At 54.3% G+C, this 23,779-nt stretch overlaps 1 protein-coding gene across 1 annotated transcript; it reads right to left on the bottom strand.

Annotated features, from left to right (window-relative positions):
* Positions 1-7,326: 7,326 nt before the first annotated feature.
* Positions 7,327-23,305, bottom strand: TYRO3 (TYRO3 protein tyrosine kinase). Its single transcript, XM_028096079.2, has 19 exons — positions 23,155-23,305; positions 21,248-21,431; positions 20,918-21,018; positions 19,930-20,100; positions 18,398-18,484; positions 17,501-17,616; positions 15,566-15,743; positions 14,726-14,871; positions 14,040-14,184; positions 13,527-13,656; positions 13,343-13,443; positions 12,974-13,069; positions 12,581-12,661; positions 12,049-12,141; positions 11,275-11,396; positions 10,759-10,868; positions 10,430-10,589; positions 10,074-10,210; positions 7,327-7,844 (listed from the first exon to the last, which is right to left on the bottom strand). Exons 1-19 carry the CDS (start codon positions 23,288-23,290, stop codon positions 7,454-7,456), a joined length of 2,685 nt encoding a protein of 894 aa, XP_027951880.2. The 5' UTR covers positions 23,291-23,305; the 3' UTR covers positions 7,327-7,453.
* Between the last annotated feature and the right edge of the window lie 474 nt (positions 23,306-23,779).

Raw genomic sequence — 23,779 nt, 5'->3', positions numbered from 1 at the left:
TGCCCAGTAAGCATCTGCAGCCCTTGTTTCCATGTGGCCTCGCCACGGCTCCAGCCACCTGGCTCGGACATCTTCCGGCCTCCACTCTGCCCAGCTGGCTCCAGCCACCCCGGCCAGGCCAGCTCTCTCCTCCTCTGCCCTCCCCGGGGTGCGCCTACTGTCCACACTGCTCCTTAGCTCTTTCTGGACAAACTCGGGGTGCCTTCCTTGTTTCCCAGCGCCTGAGCTCCCAGGGCGGAAAAACTGGAGCTCACGGTTCTTTTCTGTCCCTCGTGGGCAAGTCAATCCTTGTTGAAAGAAATTTTACCTCCAGAGGAGACAAACTTCGTACAGCTTTGACAAAGGCCGCGCGGGCGCTCCGAGCGGAGCGAGGGGCGGGGGGCGGGGGGGGCATCCCGCGGACCTGGGAGCTGCGCGGCTCCCCCTCCCCGCGGCTCCCCCGGCCGGGGGAAGCGCTCCCTCGGCTGCCGCAGCCCAGTGCCCGCCGGCCGTCCGCGTTGCGCGGCCAGGGTGCAGCTGGGCCCCTCCACGCTGCGGACAAAGGCGCCTGTGTTCCGCCGCCCCGCCCGAGCCTTTCTCCGCCGACGCCGGGGCGGAGCGAGCCCCCACGTGACCCTGCGCGTGGCCCCGCGTGTGGCCCGGTACCTCGCGGGCCCGCGGAGGCAGCGCGTTAGGCAGCGCTAGGGCCCCGGGCCCCGGCCCCAGGCTGCCCTTGTCGGAACCCGGGTAGAAGGGCCCTCACCCGGCATTTGTGGGAGCCCAACAGCAAAGTTCAGGCCAGGCAGTCTGACTTGGGGCCTTTTGGGTTCTCAAGGGTCAAGACAGAAAATTCCTTTCTCCCTTTTAATGATCCAGGGGGTCTTCCTCCATTCCTCTGTGTCTTAGGGAGGGCCCGAACAACTTCTCCCTTTTGCTTTACCCCTTTTTGGTGGGAAAAACAGTAATTTGGGGAAAAGGTGAGAAATTGTGCCTAGCATTTACTGAGCCTTGGCTACGTACGTGCCAGGCCCTCTTAGAGGCACAGATAATTAGTTTCAGTTAATCCTCAAAAGGATTTGCGAAATAAATATTATCTTCCCATTCTACCTTTCCATTTTTAGAAAACTGAGGTTACGATTTTGTGCTAAGGGGCTGGGACTACTGCCAACAAATAAAGCAGACAAGATCCTGTGCTCACTCAACTTACATGGGGGAGAGGGTGGATAATCACAACTAATTAATTACAAAAGGGGAGTGAGAGCCCTGAAGATAAGCTCCCCAGGTGCTGAGGGATGGGGCTTTATAACCAGGGGGGCATGACCTGGCACGGGTTGGGAGAGGTCAGGAAGCTTCCAGAACTGTTGCAGTAGTCTGGGGAGCAGGGGAGATCTGAGGATGTTGACCGCAGGAAGAACCCATTCAAAAGAAACTGGGAGAGTGGAATCAATAGGACTTAGAAACCTGTTAATTGTGGATGGTGACTGAAAAGTCAATCCAGCCTCTCTACCACCTCTACCCTCCAACTCTGGGGCACTGGAAAGATAGAGGAACTAGGTAAATTCCTGGGTTCTGATCCTGATTGTGCCCCTTCTTGCTGGGTGACATCATGGACAAATCACTCCGTAGAGCCTTGGGAGACCTGCATTCCTTCATTACACTGCTGGCATGCTATGCCCTATGTTGGCATTCCTTCAACCTCCAGGGAACATTGCAAAAAAAACATACGAGGGACGTGTAGGAAAAATACACCATACATCTACAGTAACATAGCAGTACTGGCACATGGAAATGGAATAAAAATCTGGAAATAAATCCCAATACATATGTGAACATAGTATATGACAAAAGAAGTACTATATATACAGAGAGATGGATTATTAAAGAATGTTCAGGGCGCCTGGGTGGCTCAGTCGGTTGAGCGACTGCCCTCGGCTCGGGTCATGATCCTGGAGTCCCGGGATCGAGTCCCGCATCAGGCTCCCTGCTCGGCGGGGAGTCTGCTTCTCCCTCTGACCCTCCCCCCTCTCATGCTCTCTCTCTCTCTCATTCTCTCTCTCTCAAATAAATAAATAAAATCTTTAAAAAAAAAAGAATGTTCAGAAAATATAGATCATTCAATGTATGATGTTTGGACAATGGGTAGCCAGCTGGAAAAAAAAATTGGATCCGTATCTCACTTCTTTTAGACGACTCAAAATGAAAACACTGAAAAATAAACTTTAGAAGCACTAGAAGAAAATGTAGGTTTCTAAAAACACTCTTGGAGTGGGGAAATCCTTTCTAAGTATAACAGAAAACCTAGAAGCCACACACATAAACATTCACACACACACACATTCGAACAAGCACAACAAAAAACATCATCTATGCCACATTTCACACAGGAATAATTTTCTTTATATAAGATGAACACTTATAAATTAGTAACAAGGGACTGACAACTTAGTAGAAAAGGATATGACAAACGGTTCATGGTAAAGATCAAAATGGCTCTCGAACATGAAAAGATGCATCACTTATAATAAGAGAAATGGAAACTAAAATTACAATGAACTACCATTCTCACTTGCCAAATAGGCAAAACTCACCTCTGGAAGGCACCTTGGCAATATCAATTTAAAATGCAGATTCCTTCAGCAACTTTTCTTTTAGGAATTTTTCTATGGATACATTCCTACAAGTATGGAATGGTATGCCTAAAAAATTCATAGCCAAGTATTGGAAACAACCTAAATGTCCATTGATAAGGAACTTGTTAAATTATGACACAGCACATAGAAGAGTGGAGATGCAGATGTACAGCTAGGAAAAAATCTTCATAACATAGAGGCTCTGGAGGGTGTACTAGATTTGAATTACATCCATAAAATAGAAACAATTGTACCTACTGCACAAGGTTGTTATGAAGATTACAATTAAAATACCAAAAGCACTTAAGGGCGCCTGGGTGGCTCAGTTGGTTAAGTCTGCCTTCCGCTCAGGTCATGATCCCAGGGTCCTGGGATCGAGTTCTGCTTCTCCCTCTCCCTCTGCCCCTCCTCCCCAGCTCATTCTCTCTCTCAAATAAATAAAATCTTTTTAAAAAAAATTACCAAAATCACTTGAGTATCCAGAATATATACCATTAGCTATTTACTTAACATACTGTTTTTTTTTTTAAGATTTTTTATTTTAAAGTAATCTCTACACCCAACATGGGGCTCAAACTCACAACCCCGAGGTCAAGAGCTGCACGCTGTACCGATTGAGCCAGCCAGTGCCCCACACATACTGTTAATAAAAAGAGCAAAGGGGCAGAACAGCTTGTACAATAACCTACCACGTGTGCAACAGAAAAATAAGTGTATAGGTTATTGAAAATTTCACAATCAATCAGTAACAGTGGTTGCCTCTGGAAAGAGAACTGAAGGGCCAGGTACAAGGAAACTTATTTTTACAGTCTACCTTCCTCCCCTCCCCGCCATCTACCTTTCTATACCTTTTAAATTTTTTACCATGGGTATTTGACATCTATCCGAAAGATAAATTATTTTATTTTTTAAAGTAGGCTCCACACCCAGCCTGGAGCCTAGTACAGGGCTTGAACTCATGACCCTGAGATCAAGACCAAGACCTGAGTTGAGATCAAGAGTTGGATGCTTCCCAACTGAGCCACTCAGGCACCCCAATAAATTAATTTTTTTTAAAGATTTTATTTATTTATTTGAGAGAGAGAGAATGATAGAGAGCACGAGAGGGAAGAGGGTCAGAGGGAGAAGCAGACTCCCCGCCGAGCAGGGAGCCCGATGTAGGACTCGATCCCGGGACTCCAGGATCATGACCCGAGCCAAAGGCAGTCGCTCAACCGAGCCACCCAGGTGCCCTAAATTAATTTTTTTAAGTAGAAAAATATCAAGCAGACACATGAAAAGTAATTAAATTTTGTAAGATGTAGAAATTAAATTATGCTCTAATCTTTTCCACTAGTGGGATTTTGTTAGAATGCTCATATAGTGCAGGCATTGAATGACTTTTCAAATTCATACTGCACCCTTTCAAATTACTGATGGAGCTTGCACCTCAATGTGTGGACCAGCAGCATCAGCATCACCTAAGCACTTGTTAGAATGCAGAATCTCTGGCCCCACCCTAGACCTACTGAATCCGAGTCCACATTCTACCAAGATTCTCAGGTGATTTGTTTGAGGAGCTTGTTTGAGGTAGGAGAGGCACTGAGCTAGGCACATAATAAAAAACAAAAATATAAAACAAAACAGAAGCACTGTTCTACTCCTCTTTTTTTTGACTCCCACTTCTCAAAATTGGTATGGTTAGATGATTCTGAAAAACATATTGTGGGATCCAAGAACGCAAACACAAAATAATCAACCTATATGAGTCTATATAAACTTTATTTTTTTTCTATGTAAACTTTAAAAAGAGCTACTTTCATCCATGATGTTGTAAGTCAGGATAGAGGTTACCTTTGGGGAGGTAGGAGGAGGCAGAGGTTGGGGCAGGGCCTAAAGGGTTGCTTCTAGAGTGCTGGTAATATTTGTCTCTCGATCTGGTTGCTGGTTATTTGGATCTGTTTGTGGAAATTCTTAAGGACTGTGCACTTCTGATTGGCATATTTTTTTGAGATGTGTTCTGTACTTCAAAAAAAAGTTTTTAAAAACTCTACTATTATCACCTACCTCAAACCCCTTCACCATGGGGGAGCCAAGATGCTTGGGGAAAAAAGACTGAGCTGAGAAAATTATTTACACAGATTTAGTTACTGGTGGGTAACTACTACTTAATTACTTTGTCTCACACACACACACACACACACACACACACACACACACACACACCCCAGAACTCCTGTACTTTTTTTAAGTAGGCTCCATGACCAGCGTGGAGCCCAATGGAGGGCTTAAACTCACACCCCTGAGATCCAGACCTGAGCTGAGATCAAGAGTCGGATGCTTAACTGACTGAGCCACCCAGGAGCCTCCTGTACATTAAAAGGTGCCTACTGTTGACCTGCATTCACCCAAAAGATAACATGATCATGACAGAGCTGCTTCAGGGTGCTCTCTGGAATGCTGGGGGGAGAAGGAGCACAGGCTCTGCTCTCTGACTTAGTGGGTTTCAGGCCTGAATTGACCATTCATTAGCTACATAACCTTGGACAAGTTACTAACCCTCATTTCTGTCCTATCGGAGGATGATAATTATATTCCCATCTTGTAGGAATGCTCTCTGTATTAAATGAGATAATATATATGAAGTGCTTGGTGCAGTGCCTGGCACATAATAGGAGCCCATTAATGGCAGACAATTATTTGAGAGTAAAGCTCTTCTCAATCATTCCCAAACATAACCTCGCAAGTAATCATGACCTGCAGTTAAAGCTAATCACAGCAGGAAACATTCTGAAAGCCACTTCCCTGGAAGTGAATTCAGGTCTCACGATCCACGATCCACATGACAACCAGAATCTGGAGTACCAGCACCAGGTTTTTCAGGATATTTGCTTTCAGAAGCACCCGCCCCATTCCATTGCCCTTAGCCAGCAGGGCAATACCTGTGTCCCTCCCTGTCTTCCCACACCCCTCCGCACAGAGAAGGGCCCAGTTCTCATGCCTCCTGCTACATGCTCCCACGAGCTTGCTCTCAAAGCTTCTAAACTATCAGGTGCCTGGGGGGCTCAGTTGGTTAAGCATCCTCCTTCAGCTCAGGTCATGATCTCAGGGTCCTGGGATGGAGCCCCGCATCGCATCAGGCTCCCTGCTCAGCAGGGAGTCTGCTTCTCCCTCTCTCTCTGCCTGCCACTCCCCGCTGCTTGTGCTCTTTCTGTCAAATAAATAAATAAAATCTTTAAAAATAAATAAATAAAGCTTCTAAACTAAAATGTTCAGGTGGAAATACTTAGCAGCAAACTTCATGCTCTTACTTCTAATTCTGAAGAGGCAAACCATTCTCTTTGCCTGTTTCTTCCCAGTTTCCCCTGGCTCCCAGCAATGGTATAAAGGTGAGAACAAAGTGTCCACACCCAAAGATAGAAGGAAAGTCTGATAGAGGGGTAGGAAACAGCCAAAGCTTTTCAAAACATTTACGTTTTCAAAAGGTCAAGGGCGGCTATCTCTAGGTGGTAGGAATATAGGTATTTGGCACTTTTAAAAATGATTTTCTACATTTTCCTAATTGTCTACCTGACTATGTATTATCTTTAATGTGATAACATTCTCTGGGGTCTTTTCTAATTACAAAAGCATTTTGTGCTCAGTGCAGAAAACTTGGAAGGCACAAAGGAAAACAAGTCCCTTTAACTCACATCATGTAAAGATAACAGCTGTTAACATTTTGGCATATGTCTTTCCAGATTTTTTTCTATGCAGAGATGCTTCATTTTTGCGATCTGGAAAAAAGTAAACAGTTAAGAGACAAAGCCTTGGGTCTTTAGCTCTCAATTTTATTTCCGTTTTTAAACAGCTTCTAACAGCTTGGAAATATCCCTAACAGCAGGGGCCTGCCCCATGCAATCCAGGGGCTCCCCTAGCCAGGGCTGGGGTCCAGGCTCCAGTAACTCCCCCTCACCCACGCCAGCCACCAGGCCTATTTTCTGTCTGTCTCTGGAGATACGGGACAGAAGAGGGTCTCCAGGGAGAGGGAAAACTGGGGCTAAGGGACGCTGCGTGGAAGGACTGAGCTCAGACACAGCTGCCTTTGTTAGTCTTAGGGTATTCTGGGATTTGGTAGCATGCTCAGACAGCCTGTGGGAGGGCGTAAGAGGGCCTCACGCGTTCCTGGGCAGGCCTACAGCACCCCTTCCTCTTGCCAGGCTGGGTGCCCTGCCTTTAGAGGCTGGGCAAATGGCAGCCTGCCGTGATCCAGCATGCCTTGCTGTGACCTGGTCAGCTGCACTTGACTCCTGGCCTAGGTGGTCTGGGTCATCAGGAAGGGGACGAGGATTCAGACCTGAGAATGCCCCACTGTCTCCCAGCACTTGGGACCTGACTGTATCAACCCCTTACCAACTCTCACCTACAGGGGAATAATACAAGGGCATCTCTTTGTGAGGAAGAGCAAACCTGGACACTTAAAACCCCAAGCATGGGCAGGGCTGGGGCCCCCAGGGTCAGACACCTCAGTGTATGCGCTAAAGCAGCAGGAGCAGCTCAGCCAGAGGGTAGGGGCCCACAGGGCTGGATCTACCCTCCCCCAACTCCTCTCCACACCCACGGTAACCATGGAAACATAACCACCACCCCCCTCCTGCCAGCTGCCTGGGTTTAGGCAACCAGGCCTGGCCCACCTCCACCGGGCCCCGGCCTGAGCCAATGCCAGGCAGGCCAGAGTGGCCGCAGGAAGAACCGGAATTGGGCCATTTGGTCCGTCCAGGCTTCCAGCGCAGCTTGGGAGGACTGCCACAGGAGCCCCCACGCCGCGCGGCCCGGGCCAGGGTCCTCGGCCAGCAGCATGGCCCCGGCCGCACTCAGCCTGCGGGCTAACAGCTACTGTGGGGCAGGAGGCCCTGCTGCTGCAGCAGCCGCCTCTGGGCCTCACTGGCGGGGCTTTCTGGCGGCTCCTCCTCCTGCCCGGGCCGCTCAGCGAGCCCCCCAGGGCTGAGGATGTACCGATAGTCACTGGGGGTGCCCCCGGTTGCCCCCACACTGCTGCCATCCCCGGCCCCGCTGCTGGCCTGCTCCCCGCCAGGCAGCTGCAGGGGGCCTCCCTCGGCGGGCTCCTCGGCTCGCTCCAGGTTGATGTACAAGGGGTCCTGGCTGGTGGACAGCACGGACAGGTGGCCCAGGATGCTCTCCAGCTCCATCCGCAGGCACGTGAAGGTCGGGCGCCGCTTGGGGTCGGCGCTCCAGCACTGGTACATGAGCTCATACCTGGGCGCAGAGGAGCGTGAGGGGAGGCAATGAGGAACCACGAGGAGAAGCTGAGGCCCCTTAACCATACGGAACCACGATGTGGAAAACTTTAACACACCCGTATGTAGGACTATGTATCAGGCCCTCTTCTAAGTAGTTGACATTTATTATGTAATGCTCACCACAACCCTGTGAAATAAATGATCCCTATTTTACCACTGTGGAAACTGAGGCCCAGAGAGGTTAAGAACCTTGCCCAAGGTCACACAGGTAGAAAGTGATGGAGCTGGCTGAGAGTCCAACCTAGGCTCTGCTGGGAGGGGGCACTAGGCGTGCTTTTGCCTTGCAGAACACAGCGGGAGTCAGTGTTATTTTAATGGCAAGGATTTGAACAGCCACCCTTTGTCCCAAATCCTCACCCACACAGGCGGACTTAAATCTTCATTGTTCATGGACATCTTTGAATCTAGAAAAGCTTCCAGCCCTCCCCCCCACCCCACCCCACCCACCCCACCCCTACCCCCAGGAAGGAACACTTTTTACATACACTATCAGGAACCTTACAGATTCCCTGAGGTCTTATTCCTGTTCCCAGGGAATGCCTCGGGCTTAAGTTAAAAAAAAAAAAGAACTAAGGGAAGAGGGTTGAGACCAGATGCAGTCAGAGCAAATGCCTGACTCTCTTGTGCCCACAACAGAAGCCCCAAACACTGCCCCACACACTGGCCCTCCTGACAGGGGCCCCCAATGATGGGAGGAATGGTGCCAGACATCGAAGAGGGCATGGAAATGGCCCAGGGCCATGGGTATGTGGCCAGGCTGGGCTACATTGTCAAGGCTGTGCTAGGAGCCAACTGGCGCCTGTCCACCAGGCTGGCTGGTAGGAGGCCAGCGCCCACCCCATTGACAACACTAGCTCCGGCCTGGGAGGAAGCTAAGCCGGAGCCTGATCCCCGATGCCCAGCAGAACCTCTGCAGCTCCAGATGCCCAGGCAGGCTACAGCCACAGGGAGACCTGAGCTCCTGCCCCTGCCATGCCCTGAGCTGTGCAGATGAGCAGGAGGGGTAGGGCCTGGCTCGCACCCTCAGATTTCCCTCTCACCCACAGTCAAGGATCAGGGCACTCCAAACCAACTGCCCTGGAGAAAAAGGACCCCACCATTCAGGCCAGGCGTTCCTCTGCCTGTCCCTGATCTTGGACCTCTGGTCCAACCCCACAGCAAGAGGTAGGGAGTAGATTCCTTCCCTGGATCACTGTGGACGCCCTCCCCCTGGTACCAGTGAAAAGGTCCTCCAGGGCCCCAGGGCAACTGGCTTGCACAGGGGGGGAAATACAACACTAGAACGGACAAATTACATTTGGCGTCACAGTTAAGAGGCACCTAGTCTAAAATCACAGGTATCTAGGTTCACATCCCAACTCATCTACTTAATAGCTGTGTGACCTTGGCCATGTTACTTAGCCTCTTTAATCTTAGTTTTTCATCTACAAAATAGGGTAATGATAGTCTTTTCCTTATGGGATTAGAAGGGGATTACCTGAAAGAATGCCTGTAAAGTACCCAGCTAATGCTAGTAACCCTGTCTTCCAGTCACGAGGGGTTCACAACACTTCCCTGTGCAGTGGGTGTATCCCCACCCTACCCCACTCCCAAAGGTTCCAGGCTTTCAGAAAGGAAAGAAGGCAGTTCTTCTCCCCAGGATCTTAGGTCTCTCCATCCCTTAAGAGGAGGCCAACCTCCCGCCACCCCACCCCCCACGCCCCCTCCTTGTCTAGCAAGGAATGTGATAGAGCGGCAGTTTTTTCTTGCCCTGGGGCAGCCCTCTCTGAGGGGGAGGGAGGGCTCAGCCTGGGAGGTTTTCTTAGACTAGCTGGGGACTGAGAAGGAGTTGGGGGTGGGTGGGGAGAAGGTGACAGAATCGTGCGCTGTTGCTCAACTCTGTACCTTCTGCCCTCATGGTTCCTGGTTCTTCCTGGAAACTGGAGAAAGTAAGAGTGTAAAAAAGGGTGGAACAAAAAATACAGGATGGGAAAGCGGGAGAGAGAGTAAACAGGAGGTGGCAGATGAAGAGGCAGCTTGGAGTGGAGGTTGGTCTTCCCTCTGGGGACAAGGACATTTCCACCAAAAAACCGAAAGGTCCAGTTGAGGTTCCGAGCTCCCACTGGACCAGCAGCTGTCGTGGAAGGCAGCACCTGAAACCCCAAATTCCTCCTTCCTCCCCAGATCCCCTTCCCAGGGCACTCACACGTCCTCTGTACACTCCGGAGGCTGTTTCAGGCGGTTCCCGCCGATGAGGTAGTTGTAAATCTCAGCATTCTCAATGCCAGCATACGGCGTCTGCCCACGAGTCATGATCTCCCACATGGTCACCCCGAAGGCCCACTGGGATGGAAGCAAGGTTGGAGGGGAGATGTCACTAGGTTTCCTGAGCTGGGCAGAATCCTAAGGCAAGCACATCTTAGGGCTCAGGTGCCTCATAAGGGAGCAGCCAAAGCCCAAAGAAGAGACCCGGCTAGGTCCTTGAGGACTCTAAAGGGCCACCCACACCCTAGGCCACGCTGCTTGCGTTCCCACCGAGACTCACTGTGCCACCCTGCTCACCACGTCACTGTGCACAGTATACAGGTTGTCGGCCAGGCTCTCCAGGGCCAGCCACTTGACAGGCAATTTGGAGGCACAGCCCTGGCGATAGTAGTCCCCGCTATAGATCTTCCGGGAGAGCCCAAAGTCAGCTACGCACACTGTCATGTCTTCCGCCAGCCTGTGAGGGGTGTTGGAGGATGCAGTCAGCCTTACGGAAACCAGGGCATCTTTGCTCCCCAGCTGTCCCCACGCACCCAGGTGAGAGCTGACCATTAGCTAGTCCTCCTGTCATAGGCTGCTCTGTTCCCCACCCACCCCACGCCCCGAGCCCTCTAGAATTCACATACATGCAATTCCGAGCAGCCAGGTCTCGGTGGATAAAGTTCCGGGAGCTCAGGTACTCCATGCCACAGGCGATGTCCACCATGAACCGGACCAGGGTCTGCAGGGGCAGGTTCTGGTGGGCAGACAGGGCAAGCTCAGGCTGGATCTGCCCACCCAGCCAGGGCAGGATGAAGGGGGTTCCCTGGCCAGGAAGCCTAGACTGTCCTTGGAATTACAGGAGGGCGTTTGGAGCGGCTTCCCAAGACAAAGAAGCTTTGGCAGATCTGAGAGAGCATCCAAGAGTCAAGACACTCCCAGTGTGGAGCTCCAGAGGTCTCTTCTCCCAGAAGCGGGCCCTCGCCCTGCCTAAAATTCCCAGCAGGACTTTGCGAGGGAGAAGGAAGCCTTCTAACATAAAAAGGGTCAAAGCCAGCCTGCCTCTTCCCAACCAGCTTAATCGGCCCTGCCCACCAAGCCAAACTCAATCCGAGGGTCTTTGTCCCTTTCCAAATCCTGGCCATTCCACCTCAGGCACTCACAAAGGGATTCTCCCCAATCCGGGAGGCGAGTAGGAAGGCGTGCAGGTCCCCGTGCTTCATGAAGGGCAAGATGACCATGGGGATGGGGAGACGGCCTTTGGCCCTGCTGCGGAGGCTCACTCCTGGGGACAAGGGAGAGTCAGGAGCAGGGTACATAGCAGTCAAGAGATGGCTTAGGTGTCTGCATGAGTCCGCCACCTGCTAGGTCCTATCTCTAGCCCTCGCTCTGCCACCTCCCTCCCTGTAAGTCCACACTGGCCTACCTACTGGTGACTACTTAAGATCTGGCTGCCCCCAGATCTCTGGAGCATTTACTTGTCCCCTCCTTCTCCTCTGTTCACAGGAGCAGTCTTTTTTTTTTAAAGATTTTATTTATTTATTTGAGAGAAAGAATGAGAGAGAGAGAGAGAGCACATGAGAGGAGGGAGGGTCAGAGGGAGAAGCAGACTCCCTGCTGAGCAGGGAGCCCGATGCGGGACTCGATCCCGGGACTCCAGGATCATGACCTGAGCCGAAGGCAGTCGCTTAACCAACCGAGCCACCCAGGCGCCCACAGGAGCAGTCTTCCAAGTGCGGACCTTTGGTACAGGGCCTGCACGATAAACTCCTTATCTGGAGTTGGATCAGATTTCAGCCAGGACCTTCCTTGCTATTTTGCTATCTGCTTCCTCACCAGCTAAGTCCAAACTTCTCTCCTACAGGCTGCCCTCCCACCTTGGGGGAGCACACTTTTAGCCCTATTGTATATCTGCCTCCCCCCGAGAAGGAGCTCACCAACAAGCTTGGCCACGTGTGGGTGGTCAAATTCCTTCATGCAAGCCGCTTCCCTGAGGAACTCTTCAATGTCGCTTGAAGCAATGATGTCAGCTAGAAGAAGATGGGAGGGAGGGAATAAGGGAGATGTGCCCCCAATTCTGGCCAAGACTCCCAGGCCTTGTCCTTCCTGGGCTTCCCAGAGGGCTCAGGAAACAGTCTGGCCATTAGCAGAAGAAACTCCCATGGAGTGGGGCTCTCCAACCATTTTTCCACTTGCTAACAGTCTTCCCTTTGGTTTGGATAGCCCAGACGCTCAGGCAACCAGCTTTAATCGCCCTGAATGAGCCCAGAGGGCAGTCACTGCTGACAACAGAAAGCGAAGGGCGCAAACGTGTGTTGGTTTATGCTTTTGAATTATTCACGTGGCACAGGCGGCATCCTAGTTAGTGCTGACTAACTCTTCTTGGAAAGTCTAGGGGTGCAGCAGAGCCTACTTCCGGCTCAGTCACCCCTTCCACTCCCCACTCTAGATCTACTGTTCTCCACTCACCTTTCAGCATCTTGACGGCCACTTTCACAAAGGAGCCATCCTCCTGCTTCAGCTGGGCCTCCCGCACTGAACCAAACTCTCCTAGGAACCGACCCAAATGATGGTGAGGCCGCTTGCCCTACCACCCCCCGCCCCTTTTCTTCAAGGTGACCTTCCCCAGGGACACAAATCACTAGACTTCGGGGCCACTGCAGGAGGCTCCCTTGTCCACAGCCGAAGGGAGTATGCTGGGAGTGCTCCTCTGCCCTCCTTATCCCCAGCCACCGTTCCCCCAAACATCCCCGACTCAGCATATCGTGTTCACAGGAGCTGCCCCAAACCCACACCCCCAAAGTGCTGGGAGCAATCAAAGACAAACTGCACCCTGGCTAGTCTCCATGCAGCCCCACACACCTTTGCCCAACATCCGGCCCAGGGTGAACTGCTGCTCAGGGATGAGCACATCCTCCAGTTTGTCCTTAAGTTCATCGCTGATGCCCAAGCTGTCCACTGTGGGGAGAAGGGTGGTGAGACAGAAGAGGGGCCTCTCTGGCTCCTGACACACACCCCAGGCTCAGCCCTCAGAGGAGGCATGAGCTTACTTTAGCTCTCCCACGGCTAGGATGGCAACCTCCACGAGGGTAGGTCTATGGGTCTTTTCCACTGCTGTGTGCTCAGGACTCATCAGTGTTCAGACACACTGGCCAAATTAATGAGCTAACAAAAAGAATATGGATAGGGGCGCGAAGAGAGTCCATTCTTCCTATGATTCCCCACACTCACGTGTGGCCTCAATACGCTCAGGCCGCTCCCGATTGAAGGACCGGGCTGCCCGGAAGTGAACGGCTGGCTCCCCCCGGGCCATGACACTGTCAAAGGCTTGCCTAAGGGGAAATCCAGGACTTGGAGTCAGCCCCAAGATCTCTGGTCACCGCCCGCCTCTCCCTCCTCGGCCCCCCCAACTTACCCGAACCGTGTCTCCTTCCGCCTCTTCCGAAGCAGGATGAGGGCCAAGGCCGCGGCCGTCACCAAGGCTGTCAGCACACCCAGGACCACAGGCACCCAGGATGTGCGGCTGTGGGGATGGCCCTGCTGGCCTATGGGAGACAGGGGCAGTGGCATGAGTGAGGCTGACATCAAGGAATCCCTTTAGAACTTTCCATTGATGACCATCTGGCCGGGACAAGAGGTTCTCTTAAGTCAATAAAGATCCCGAGGAGAAAGAAATTCCAAAGGAAGCCCCAAGAGTTCCGACCCTGTCAGTGACAGGCCCTGGCTGTTGGAACCTACGATGAGACCGGGGATTTCTATGCTAGTTCTGGGGCAGGGGGAGAATGACATATCGTTCAAATACCAACCCTGGCCTCAACTGCTGAGTCTTTGGGTCTATTAGAGGCAAAGGTGCTACCAAGCTCCTTCCACCGATCTAGGTTGCCCTTGAGAGCCTTGATCGCCTCTGCCCTTCCCCTACAGGCCTTACCTGCATGGTCATGAGAAGAGACCACCAGTGGCTGACTCCAGGGCCCACAGCCAACTGCATTGGAGATGCATACACGCACAGTCAGGTCCTTCTGCGGATCCCAGCCTGTCAAGTTGGCCCTGGTCCCCTCCACTGTCAGCTCACCCTGCAGCCAGGAAAAACCCCCATCCCACGTTTGAGGCTGAGGAAAAGGCCTCCTGCTGGGGCCTGAATGCAGAAAAAGGTCCGGCTAGGAACCCAGGAGGTAAGGGACACCGTGGGTTCAGGGACCTCAGGAACACAACCTGCTGGGAGTCATCACATTCCTTCTCCAGGCCACAGAGGCCTCCCCTGAACACAAACAAGGCTCAGTCCCGGCAGGCAGCGGTGGGGGATGGGAAGAAACCAGGCTGAGGATAAGACAGCCTCATCCGTGCCCTCCCCCAGTCTGTTCAGGAATGTGCTTTCTGCTTTACAAGCAGCCACCGGATACAATCCTAACAGGAGACAATCCAACAAGGAGGGAAGCCTGCAGGGGAAGGTGGGGAAAAGTGGACTCCCTGGGGTGGTGGGAGGCCCAGCCCACCAAAGTCCCCAGGCCCACCAAGGACAGCCATTCGGAAGCTCTAAAGGTCTTGAGTCCTGACAGATGACTCGGTGTACCTGGAGAGCAGAGGCTTGTCTCCCCTTACCTGGGTGCCCCTTACCTGGGTTCCATTGTCCTGAACCCAGGACAATTTATAGGGTCCCAGGGGGCCTTCCAAAGGGCCCCCGGGGATCACTTCTTCCCACTCCAGGATGAGGCCTGAGTCTGTGCGGATGGCATGGAGGTTCTGGGGAGCGCTGGCTGGGGCTGTACCCAAAGAGAGAAGGCCGCTAAGAGCCCTGCCCTACCCACTATCACCATCCCGTGCTAGCCTTTGGAACCAACTCCCAAGAGCTACACAGCTCAGACAGCTACAGGTGGGGGCTTGAGCTTCCCTCCCAGTTCTGACTGCTCTCACCCAGAGTCCTGTGGAGGAGGGGTGAGCAATGGCAGGACCCACAGCACCCTGCTAGGTACAGTGCTGCTCTTGGTTACCGCCTCAGCAGCATCCTTCACCACTTCCCCCTCATAGCCCCACCAGCATCTCTGCTATGGATAGGAGAACTCCAAGCAAGTTCCTGCCATAGGATCTCTGCACTTGCTATGCCCGCTTCTGCAGTGATTTCCCCTCCCCCAAGTGTGGCTTGTTCCTTATCATTCAAACCTCAATCTCTTTATGGGGGTATGCCTGGACCACCCTGAGGGCACTCTTCCTCACCAAACGATCTGATCTTTTCTAATTTGCATGCCTGCTCCACCCCCTAGAACTAAAGCTGCATGGGAAGAGGTCGGATTTATCTAATTCATAGGTACGCAGCAGACACTCCGTGTTTGCTGAATGAGGCAGGAACCCCCCTTTCAGGTAACCTCTCTCTCAAGCAACTTCATTCAGGACTGAAGCCAACATCGCCTGTTCCCCACGCAGGCCCTGCCTAGCCACTCTGCTCTGCAAGCCCCTTACCTAGGCCCTTTGTCCGAAAGGGCACCCAGTCGGCATATGGAGAAGGCCCCAAGGCGTTGGCACAGCGCACCCTGAGGCTGTAGTTGGTGGCAGGTGCCAGGTCCCGGAGCAGGCAGGTAAAAGGCGGCACGGGGACCACGACAGCCAGGACCTCCCAGCCTCCTGGAGCCTGTGTCACCTACAGAAAAGCAGCAAAGTAATGATGGAGAGGAGGGAGGCCGAAGATGCAATAGGCATGGGCAGGAGCAGGGGACAGAGAAGGGGGGGGAGATCTTGAGTTAATGCCTCCTCTAAGCCTATCAGCAAACACTTGCAACCCACTCCCTCCCACCTGCCCCCACTCTAATAACACCAAGTTCCATGCCTCCATGCCTTTGCAAATGCTGTTCCTTTGCTTGGAATGACCTGCTCTTACTAGCGAAGTCCAACTCATCTTTTAAGACTTGGTGCAAATACCACGTTTTCTGTCAAAGACTTTCCCAACTACTCTAGAAAACTCATACCCTTTTGTGCTTGGTACATAACTCGGTTAGAAGGGTTACCGTTTATTATAGCTACACGCCAGTGCAAACTCTAGTTTCTCAAGGGCAGAGTAACTGGGAGCCTAGGAGCATGGTGAACCAGGCCTTCACCTTACATTTTGGCTAAATGGCTAAATATTTACATGTTATAAATCAGCTAACAAATTATTGGAACAAAATATTTCCTATGATGGTATACGAACAAATAAAGCTTCAAAACAATCTGGAAGGTCAAGTTTGCATTTATAATCCTCTCATCCCTAGGATTCCCAAGCCAGAATGTGGTGGCACAAGAAGAGCTAGCCTGTGGGGTGCCTGGGGGGCTCAGTCGGTTGAGCAACTGCCTTCGGCTGGGGTCATGGCCCCAGGGTCCTGGGATCGGGCCCCGCATCGGGCTTCCTGCTCCACGGGAAGGCTGCTTCTCCCTCTCCCACTCCCCCTGCTTGGGTCCCCTCTCTCGCTGTCTCTCTCTCTCTGTCGATTAAATAAATAAATAAAATCTTTAAAAAAAAAAAAAGAGCTAGCCTGTGAGCCAAGGGTCTGTACCGGGAGGAACATCAACTGCGCGAGTGTGGACAGTGCTACCTGCATACCGATTCCCCACAATGGCTGCCCTTTGGACTTGAGGTGCACAAACCATGCCCTCCCAAGGAGGGACCAGGGAAGAGGCCCACACAGGTCCCAGAAGCAGACTGGGGGCCATAAGGGTGGAGGTCCTGAGTATCTAAGATGGTGTGGCGTGGCAGTTGGGGGAGGGGAGGGGATGTCCTCAATGATCTAGATGGGCATATCCCCTTGTCTCTACAGACTCCTTGCCCAGGGGCAAGGGGTGCAGCAAAAGGAGGGCCAGAGTGGGGTCCTCTAAATGGTAGAGCCCAGAGCAGGGGCCTCTCCTGCCTGGGGGAACTGCCTAGAACAGTTTCAAAGGTGCTCATTAAAAACTTGGGAGTAAACAGATGAAAATAAACAAGGCTGCATTGCCTCTTGTTTTTGGTATCACCTCATCCACGTTTTCCACTCTCTGGGGCTTAGAACCCCTTCCAGTCCCCTTGTTCTCTTTGGCATGAGTCAGGGGATGGGACATGAGGGTACAGGCATCAGCTAAATCAAAGGTTTGGGGTTTTGCCGACAGAAGAAAAACTCCTCCAGGCATCCCACATCTGCTCCAGTGATCTGCTTTCCAGCCTGAAGAATGTACAGGTTTGAGCCAATTTGCCAAGTCACTTGGTGGCCAGAGCACCTATGGTAAGGGGCGGGCTGGGCTTTTCCTGGAAAGGAAGCAACACCCGGAGAGAGCTGGAGACCAAGCCCCACGGACAAGTGTAGGTAAATGTGATACCACTGCGAACAAAGTGCCACCGAGGCAGCCACAGAACGAACATGGCCAGGAGAGCCATGTCCTCCCTCGCCTTACCTGGACCGTACAGGACTGGAGCAGGGCCCGGCCATCGGCCCCTGGCGTCCAGGCCACACTAGCATTGCTGCTGGAGAGCTTTGTCACTGTGATGTTAAAGGGGGCTGCAGGCAGTGCTGTGGACAAGGAGTGAGTCAGTGCCCTAGACTTGAGTGCCCAGGAAGGAGTCAAGCCTCGAGTCCCTCCCTAAGGCCTGGGGTCCCCCCCAACCTGACGATGGCTACCCAGCACTCCCAGCACCACAGTCATATACAAGCCCAGAAGCCAGCAGGGGAGAGCTGCTCATACCAGGGAGAGTGTTATCAGCTGGCTGCGGGTAGAGGTCGCCTCTCTCTGAATCAGGGGCCCTATATCTGGCCAAGGAATAGGATAAGAATGGGTGTGGCAGGGGAGGGGGGATGACAGTACCCTGGCCTTGGGAGAGACAACTGAGAGGCAGCCACAACCCATTCCCACCCACCCCCCCCACTGGTTCTCTCCCTCCCATCTTCCCTCCCTTAGTGCACACCAGCCCTTTGGATCTCCGCTATCATCCTGCTAGGCTGTTTTCCCCAGCCCCATTCCCTCCACAGGGACTGGCAGAAGCAAGGCTGGGCATGAGCCCTGACCATCTCCTGCTGGCTCCCTCTCTCCCTCCCTCCCTCCCGAGGACTCTGCATCATCGTGATGGGAAATCTGCTGTGACGTCAGGTTTCTATTCTCATCTCAGCCATGGCAGGGTCTCAGGTGCTCTCACTAGGGATGGAGCTCTGCCAATTAACCCTTCATCCCTCACGTCCCAGGAGGGCCTCGGGAAGCCGGAACACCAAATGACTGTAACTTCACCCGGCTGCTGGACGGCTGGCTGCAAACGCCCCTGCCTCACTCACCCTCCCTCCCTCCCGCCAGTCCTCCTACCTTGAAGGCGAACAGTGGCTGGGCGAGAAGAGGCCAGGCCTTTAAGGTTGTGAGCTTCACAGGAGAACACGGTGCTCTGGGTCACCCCTGACGCCAGAAAACCTCAAGTCAGCGCCCCCCAAGCAGCAACTCCCATTCAGCCTGGGACTGGGGAAGGGGGTTTGTGCAGGCTCTGGATCTGAATATCCAGAAGTCCCTCCAGCCAGAGGAAGGGGCTAAACAGGTTGGAACAACCAGGCACTTTGGAGTCTAACGAGCCTGGCTATAAAACCCAGGGCTGGGGCTCTGTCTTCTCATCTCTTGAATTGGGAGGATTGTGCGAACCCACATAAAGCGCGTGGCACACAGTAAGCACCTGAGAAAGGTCATACTACACCCCTGCCTCAATCCCACCTCCCGCAGACAGCACAAAGCTGACTCCCTTCTCTGTTCACTCCTCTACTGTGCAGTCCAGAGCCCTTCTGTTTTCTCTACGCCCGCATCATTGTTGATTTGCAGATTCTTTGCCCTGCAATAGTTCTCAGCATCTTATGCATGTGTCTTGTCTCCCCAATTACACTAATTCCTTGGGGGCTGGACTGACGGATTCTGTATCTTTTGTATTCCCTCGATCCCCCATGGTGCCTAGCAGTGTGGTGTGTGGAGTAGGAGTTCAGTGAGTGCTTATTATCAGGCTGGCTGCCGGAGGGTCCCAACCACGCACATCTGGAGAGAACTGAACTTCCCTCTCATCGGCTCCAAACCAGCACCTCCCGGACAGGTCCGGCAGCCCACCTGTTCTCAAGATTCATATTGCTAGGGGGCTTGGCACATCAGAACCTATCCCTCCCACCGTCCAGTATGTGAGACCAAGCTCAGACTCCCAACTCCTTTGGTCAGTTCAAGCCTCAACCAGGAACATGAGCTTTATTTCACAGAGAAGAGAGCTTCACAAGCTTCGTTATGTGCCTGAGGATCTTGGGGTCCAGGGGGGTGTACAGGCATTGCTGCTTTGGGTCTAGCTGTGTGGAGGTATGGATAAATACAGTTGTTTGAGAAAATGTCTAGAAATTTCTGGAAAGGGTCATTAGGAGAGGAGGCTCCTGTTTCTTTGTGCTGCACCCCCCCTTTCCTCCTCCCTGCCATTCCCTACTCTGCAGCCCTAGACTCTTGTCTTCTAGGCAAGCCTGCCAGACACTCCTCCTACCTCTGCGTGGGCTGGTTCCCGGCTCCTTCCCTTGGGAGGGGTGGGGGAAACGGGTGCCCCTGGTTTCACACGACTCATCTCCCAGGGCCAGCTGTGCATAGCCTGGACTACCGTGAAGGACGGAAAGAGGCTCCAGAGGCCTCAAGCATGCCCAGCAGGATCACTGATGAGCTCCCCTGGCCAGCCTTGCACACCTGACTAATGAGCTTAGTAACGGTGCAGCTCACGTACCCAGGCACCGGGGTGTGCTTTGGACACTCACAAGAGCAGACTTGGTGATTTGCACAGATTTGCACGCTGCCAGCCTCACCAACCCTACTCAAAGCCCCCTCCTGAGGCTGCTCACCTGTTACATTTAAAACAGAGGGAGAGGGAGCGGGCCCCCCCACCTTCGTGCCTCCTCTCCACCACACAATAGTAACAGGTTCAGGGGGGCCCACGGCCTCACAAGACAGTTGGAAAGGGGCATTGGGTGGTACTGCCAGATCTTTCGGCTCCACAGTGAAGAATGGCACACCTGGGGAGAAAGGGGGGTGGAGGGATGAGCCTTCCCACTTCTCAGTTTCCAACTACCCAAACCACAAGTTTGCTACCATTTGCAGCCCTTTATAAAGAAGGTCCTGCAGGCCCCTTACGCCTGGGTCAAATTGCAGAACAGGCGTCTAGCTTGAGGGGGGAAGCTTCCCTTCTTTGGGCACCTTACGAATATCCTTTATGCTGTCTCCTTGGGCATGGTAGATTCTCACTTCCCAGACCTGCTCTGATGGCCTTGCCAGAGCAGGGGAGGAGGCAGAGGGTGGGGAGCTGGGGGAGGGTCAGAAAGGGAGGAGGAGTGGGCGGAAGCTTTAGCAGAGTTCTGCTGGCAGGCCCCAGATCCCGTTCAGGGCCCTTTGTTACTTTCTTAGTCACTTTGTTTTCCTGGGCTGAACAGCTCTGAGCTCCCGCAGCTGCGGATCCTTCCTCCCCTCCCCCAGCCCTCCCCCTCCTGGCCTGGCCACTTGGCAGAAAGGGTCCAGCCCCAGATGGGTGCTTAGGCTTGCTGCTCAGACAACTGAAACTGACTGCACCCCATAGATTGGAGATCCTTATCACCCCCTTGGCTGTGAAATACCCAGACTCCAATGAGTAGGGTCTACCGGTGTCTGGGGTAGGGTAGGCCTGGAGCCTGGAGCAATCAGGCCCTCAGAGGGCAATGGGGCAAATCAGCTTCCACTGAGCTTTCTTCTGCAGAGGTGTGGTCACTAGCAGACAGCACCTGCTCCAGGTCAACATGCCCACTCGTGAGACACGAGTCTCAAACAACTAGACACGTCGAGGCGGGAAAATCCCCTCACCTTCTACTGTGAGCCACACTGGCTGGGAGGTCTCCATTTCACCCCCATCCTCCACCTGGCACCAGTACCGGCCTGCATCAGAGCGCTCCACTGACTTCAGGCTGTGGAAACAGGACACCAGGCTCACCTCCCAGGGTCAAGGGGGTGCGCAGCTATGCTGGGCAGACTCAGTGGGTTCAGCCTGCCCCCACTTCTGGAAGTTTCCACAGGTTGTTGAATAAAAAAAACCCAGACCTCCGGGCATCAGCATTGCCCCCAGCTCCCAAGCCCAGGGAAAAAGCACAACCTGCCCCCAGGCTGACATGCACACTCTCCCCCACGGTCCTGCACCTGAGGAAGCCAATCCAGTGCTGCTCACTGACTGGGATGTACACCTGATCCACACTCTGGACCACAGCCCCGTCCTTCACCCACTGTATCTCGGGCTCCTCCATTCCCTCCACACTGCAGTTGAGCTTCACGGGCTGCCCCTGAGACACGGTCAGCTTCACCGGGGCTCCCATGAGCTTCAGGCCTGAGAGGTGAGAAGGAGAAGGTGTCAGCCCGCTTGACAGGGACCCTGTCCCTGGAAATATCCCCCATCCTCTTCCAGAACCTAGGTTCTGGGTCAGAGGGCTCATCCTCAGCTAATGGTCAAGAAAGCAGAGGTTGGACAGTGTGGGAGGGAAGGTGGCCTGGGCCTTGGCTGGGGGAAGGAAAATGACAAGCTCTCCAGCCACCATGTCTGCCACTGCCAAGTTCCCCCCAGCTCCAAGGAAGTGACCTCTTTCCCGTACCTCCCGACTGGGCCATGTTAAGTTCAAGCCCAACCACCAAAAGGAAGGCAAGCCAGGCTAAAAAGGTGGGGCCCTCTCATACACCTGGGGCAGGTACTGCTGCACCCCTGTAGTTCAACAGGCGGCCAGCTCTCTGCCTGCCCGAGGTGTCTGGCCAGACTTCACACTGCTGCTGGCACACCCCTGCACCCCACCCCGACAAATGAAAGGAGGCTGAGGAAGAGAAGGAGGGGGTGCTCCCCTAAAGTGGAGAACATATGGCTGCAGAACCACGTCAGATCAAACACATGGCAGGCTTCCTGGCAGCCACCGGCTCTATTAATACCTGAATGTGTGCAGGGGCGGGTGCTAGGGAGGTAGGAGGTAGAAGGGAGGGGAGGGGCCCTGAAAAGGGAGCCCAAGACCCCTGAGCTACTGTTACACCAACAGGAGCCACCTTGCGTAATGCTACCCTCTGCGCGCTTGCGCGCGTGCGCACACACACACACACACACACACACACACACACTCCCAGTCTCCTGGCGTGTTTTTAAGCAGAGGAGCAGGTGAACTACCACAGAGCTGAATCCAGTCCTGCTTCTTCCTGCCTTTGCTGTGCAACCCTAGGCAAATTCCTGGACTCTCTGATCCTGAGATACACACCTTTCACCTTGTAAATACTTGTCAACTTGTCACTCTTTGCCTTCCCTTCCCTGAGAATCTCCTATGGCAGGGAGTGCGGTCTCAGACAAGGTGCCAGCTCTGAGGCTGCTGCTTTATAGCCTGTGACACAGGACCGGTCACAGGGCAGGGAGGGATGACCTCACACCCCATACACACCCAACAGTCCCAGAGGGACCTGGGAACTTGGAGAGGAGCCCTCCTATAACCGGCCAATGTCTCCGAAGGCTAGCCTCCACGAAGATCAGCAACCTCACTCCAGCCCATCCTCGCCAGCATTCCCCGTTTCAGGAAGCTCTGAGTGGGTAACAGGAACTAGAGTATGTCCAGATGTTTTCCGTGACTGGGCACCCTCACAGCCCCTGTACCTAAATGGTGTAGGTGTGCCTCTTGGGTGCTGAGTCCAGCCCCTGTGGTTTCAGACGGGGCTCTCGTGTGCAGGACGGGCAGAATGGGGTCCCCAGGACTGGGAGGGGAGAGCAAACAACTAGACACGTCGAGGCGGGAAAATCCCCTCTGACCGCTCGGCCCACAGCCCCACTCCCTTCCCTTCCACCCCTCCAGAAGAGCCCCGGACGCGAGAAAGTTGGGGGTGGGGCCCCGGCCCGAGAACCTGCAGCGGACGCTGCGCTGCGCCCCCCTCCCCCAGCCCCCAAGCCTCGGCCTTCCAGCTTGGGTCCCCCCACCCAAGTCTCCGGCCCGCCCAGGCCGGGGCTCGCTCCGCTGCGGTCCCTGGGCGCCCACCCGGCCGCGCCCCTCCGCAGCGCCCCCGCGTTCCGCCGCCTCCCGACCAACCCCTACCTGCGGCCGCGGGCTCCGCCAGCAGCAGAGCGGCCAGACCCGCCAGCAGCAGCGGCAGCGGCGGCGGCGGCGGCGGCGGCGGCGGCGGCGGCGGCGGCGGGAGCCCCGGCCGCCCCATGCTCCGCCTCAGCGCCATCGGCCGCGACGCCGCACCATGCCGGGCCCGGCCCGCGAGCGACAAGGGAGGAGGGAGGAGGGACGGAGGAGGAGGGACGAGAGAGGACGGCCGCGGGAGGGGAGGGGGCCGTCCCGGGGGGCGGCGCTGGGGCCCGCGCCTCCGAGATCCGCGCCCGCTGCAAGTCGCCGCGGCCGCCGTCAGCAGCGCGGGGTCCCCGGGGCCGCTAATGGGCCACCGCGCTCCTTCCACAGCCGTCGCCGCCGTCGCCGCCGCCGCCGCCGCTGATTCATGTTCTTCTGCGAGCCGCCGCCTCCTCCCCAGCACGCCCGCCCTCAAGCCTGAGCTCGTACCGCCCCCCCGCGGAGCCTCGGGCGGCTCGCTCGGAGCGCCTACCCGGCCGCCGCCTGTCCGGCCGGCCCCCAGCCCCCGGCCTCCCCAACCGCCGCGGCACCCCGGTGCCCGGGTGGCGCACTCAGCCACGCCCCTCCTTTCCCTAAACACTTTCCC

The sequence above is a fragment of the Eumetopias jubatus genome, unplaced genomic scaffold, assembly GCF_037043125.1.
Source record: "Eumetopias jubatus isolate StellerSeaLion01/CBP00866 unplaced genomic scaffold, mEumJub1_p1.0 scaffold_7, whole genome shotgun sequence".
NCBI lineage: Eukaryota > Metazoa > Chordata > Mammalia > Carnivora > Otariidae > Eumetopias > Eumetopias jubatus.
The sequence above is the reverse complement of the archived record's forward strand: the minus strand, read 5'-3'. Positions and strand labels throughout refer to the sequence as shown.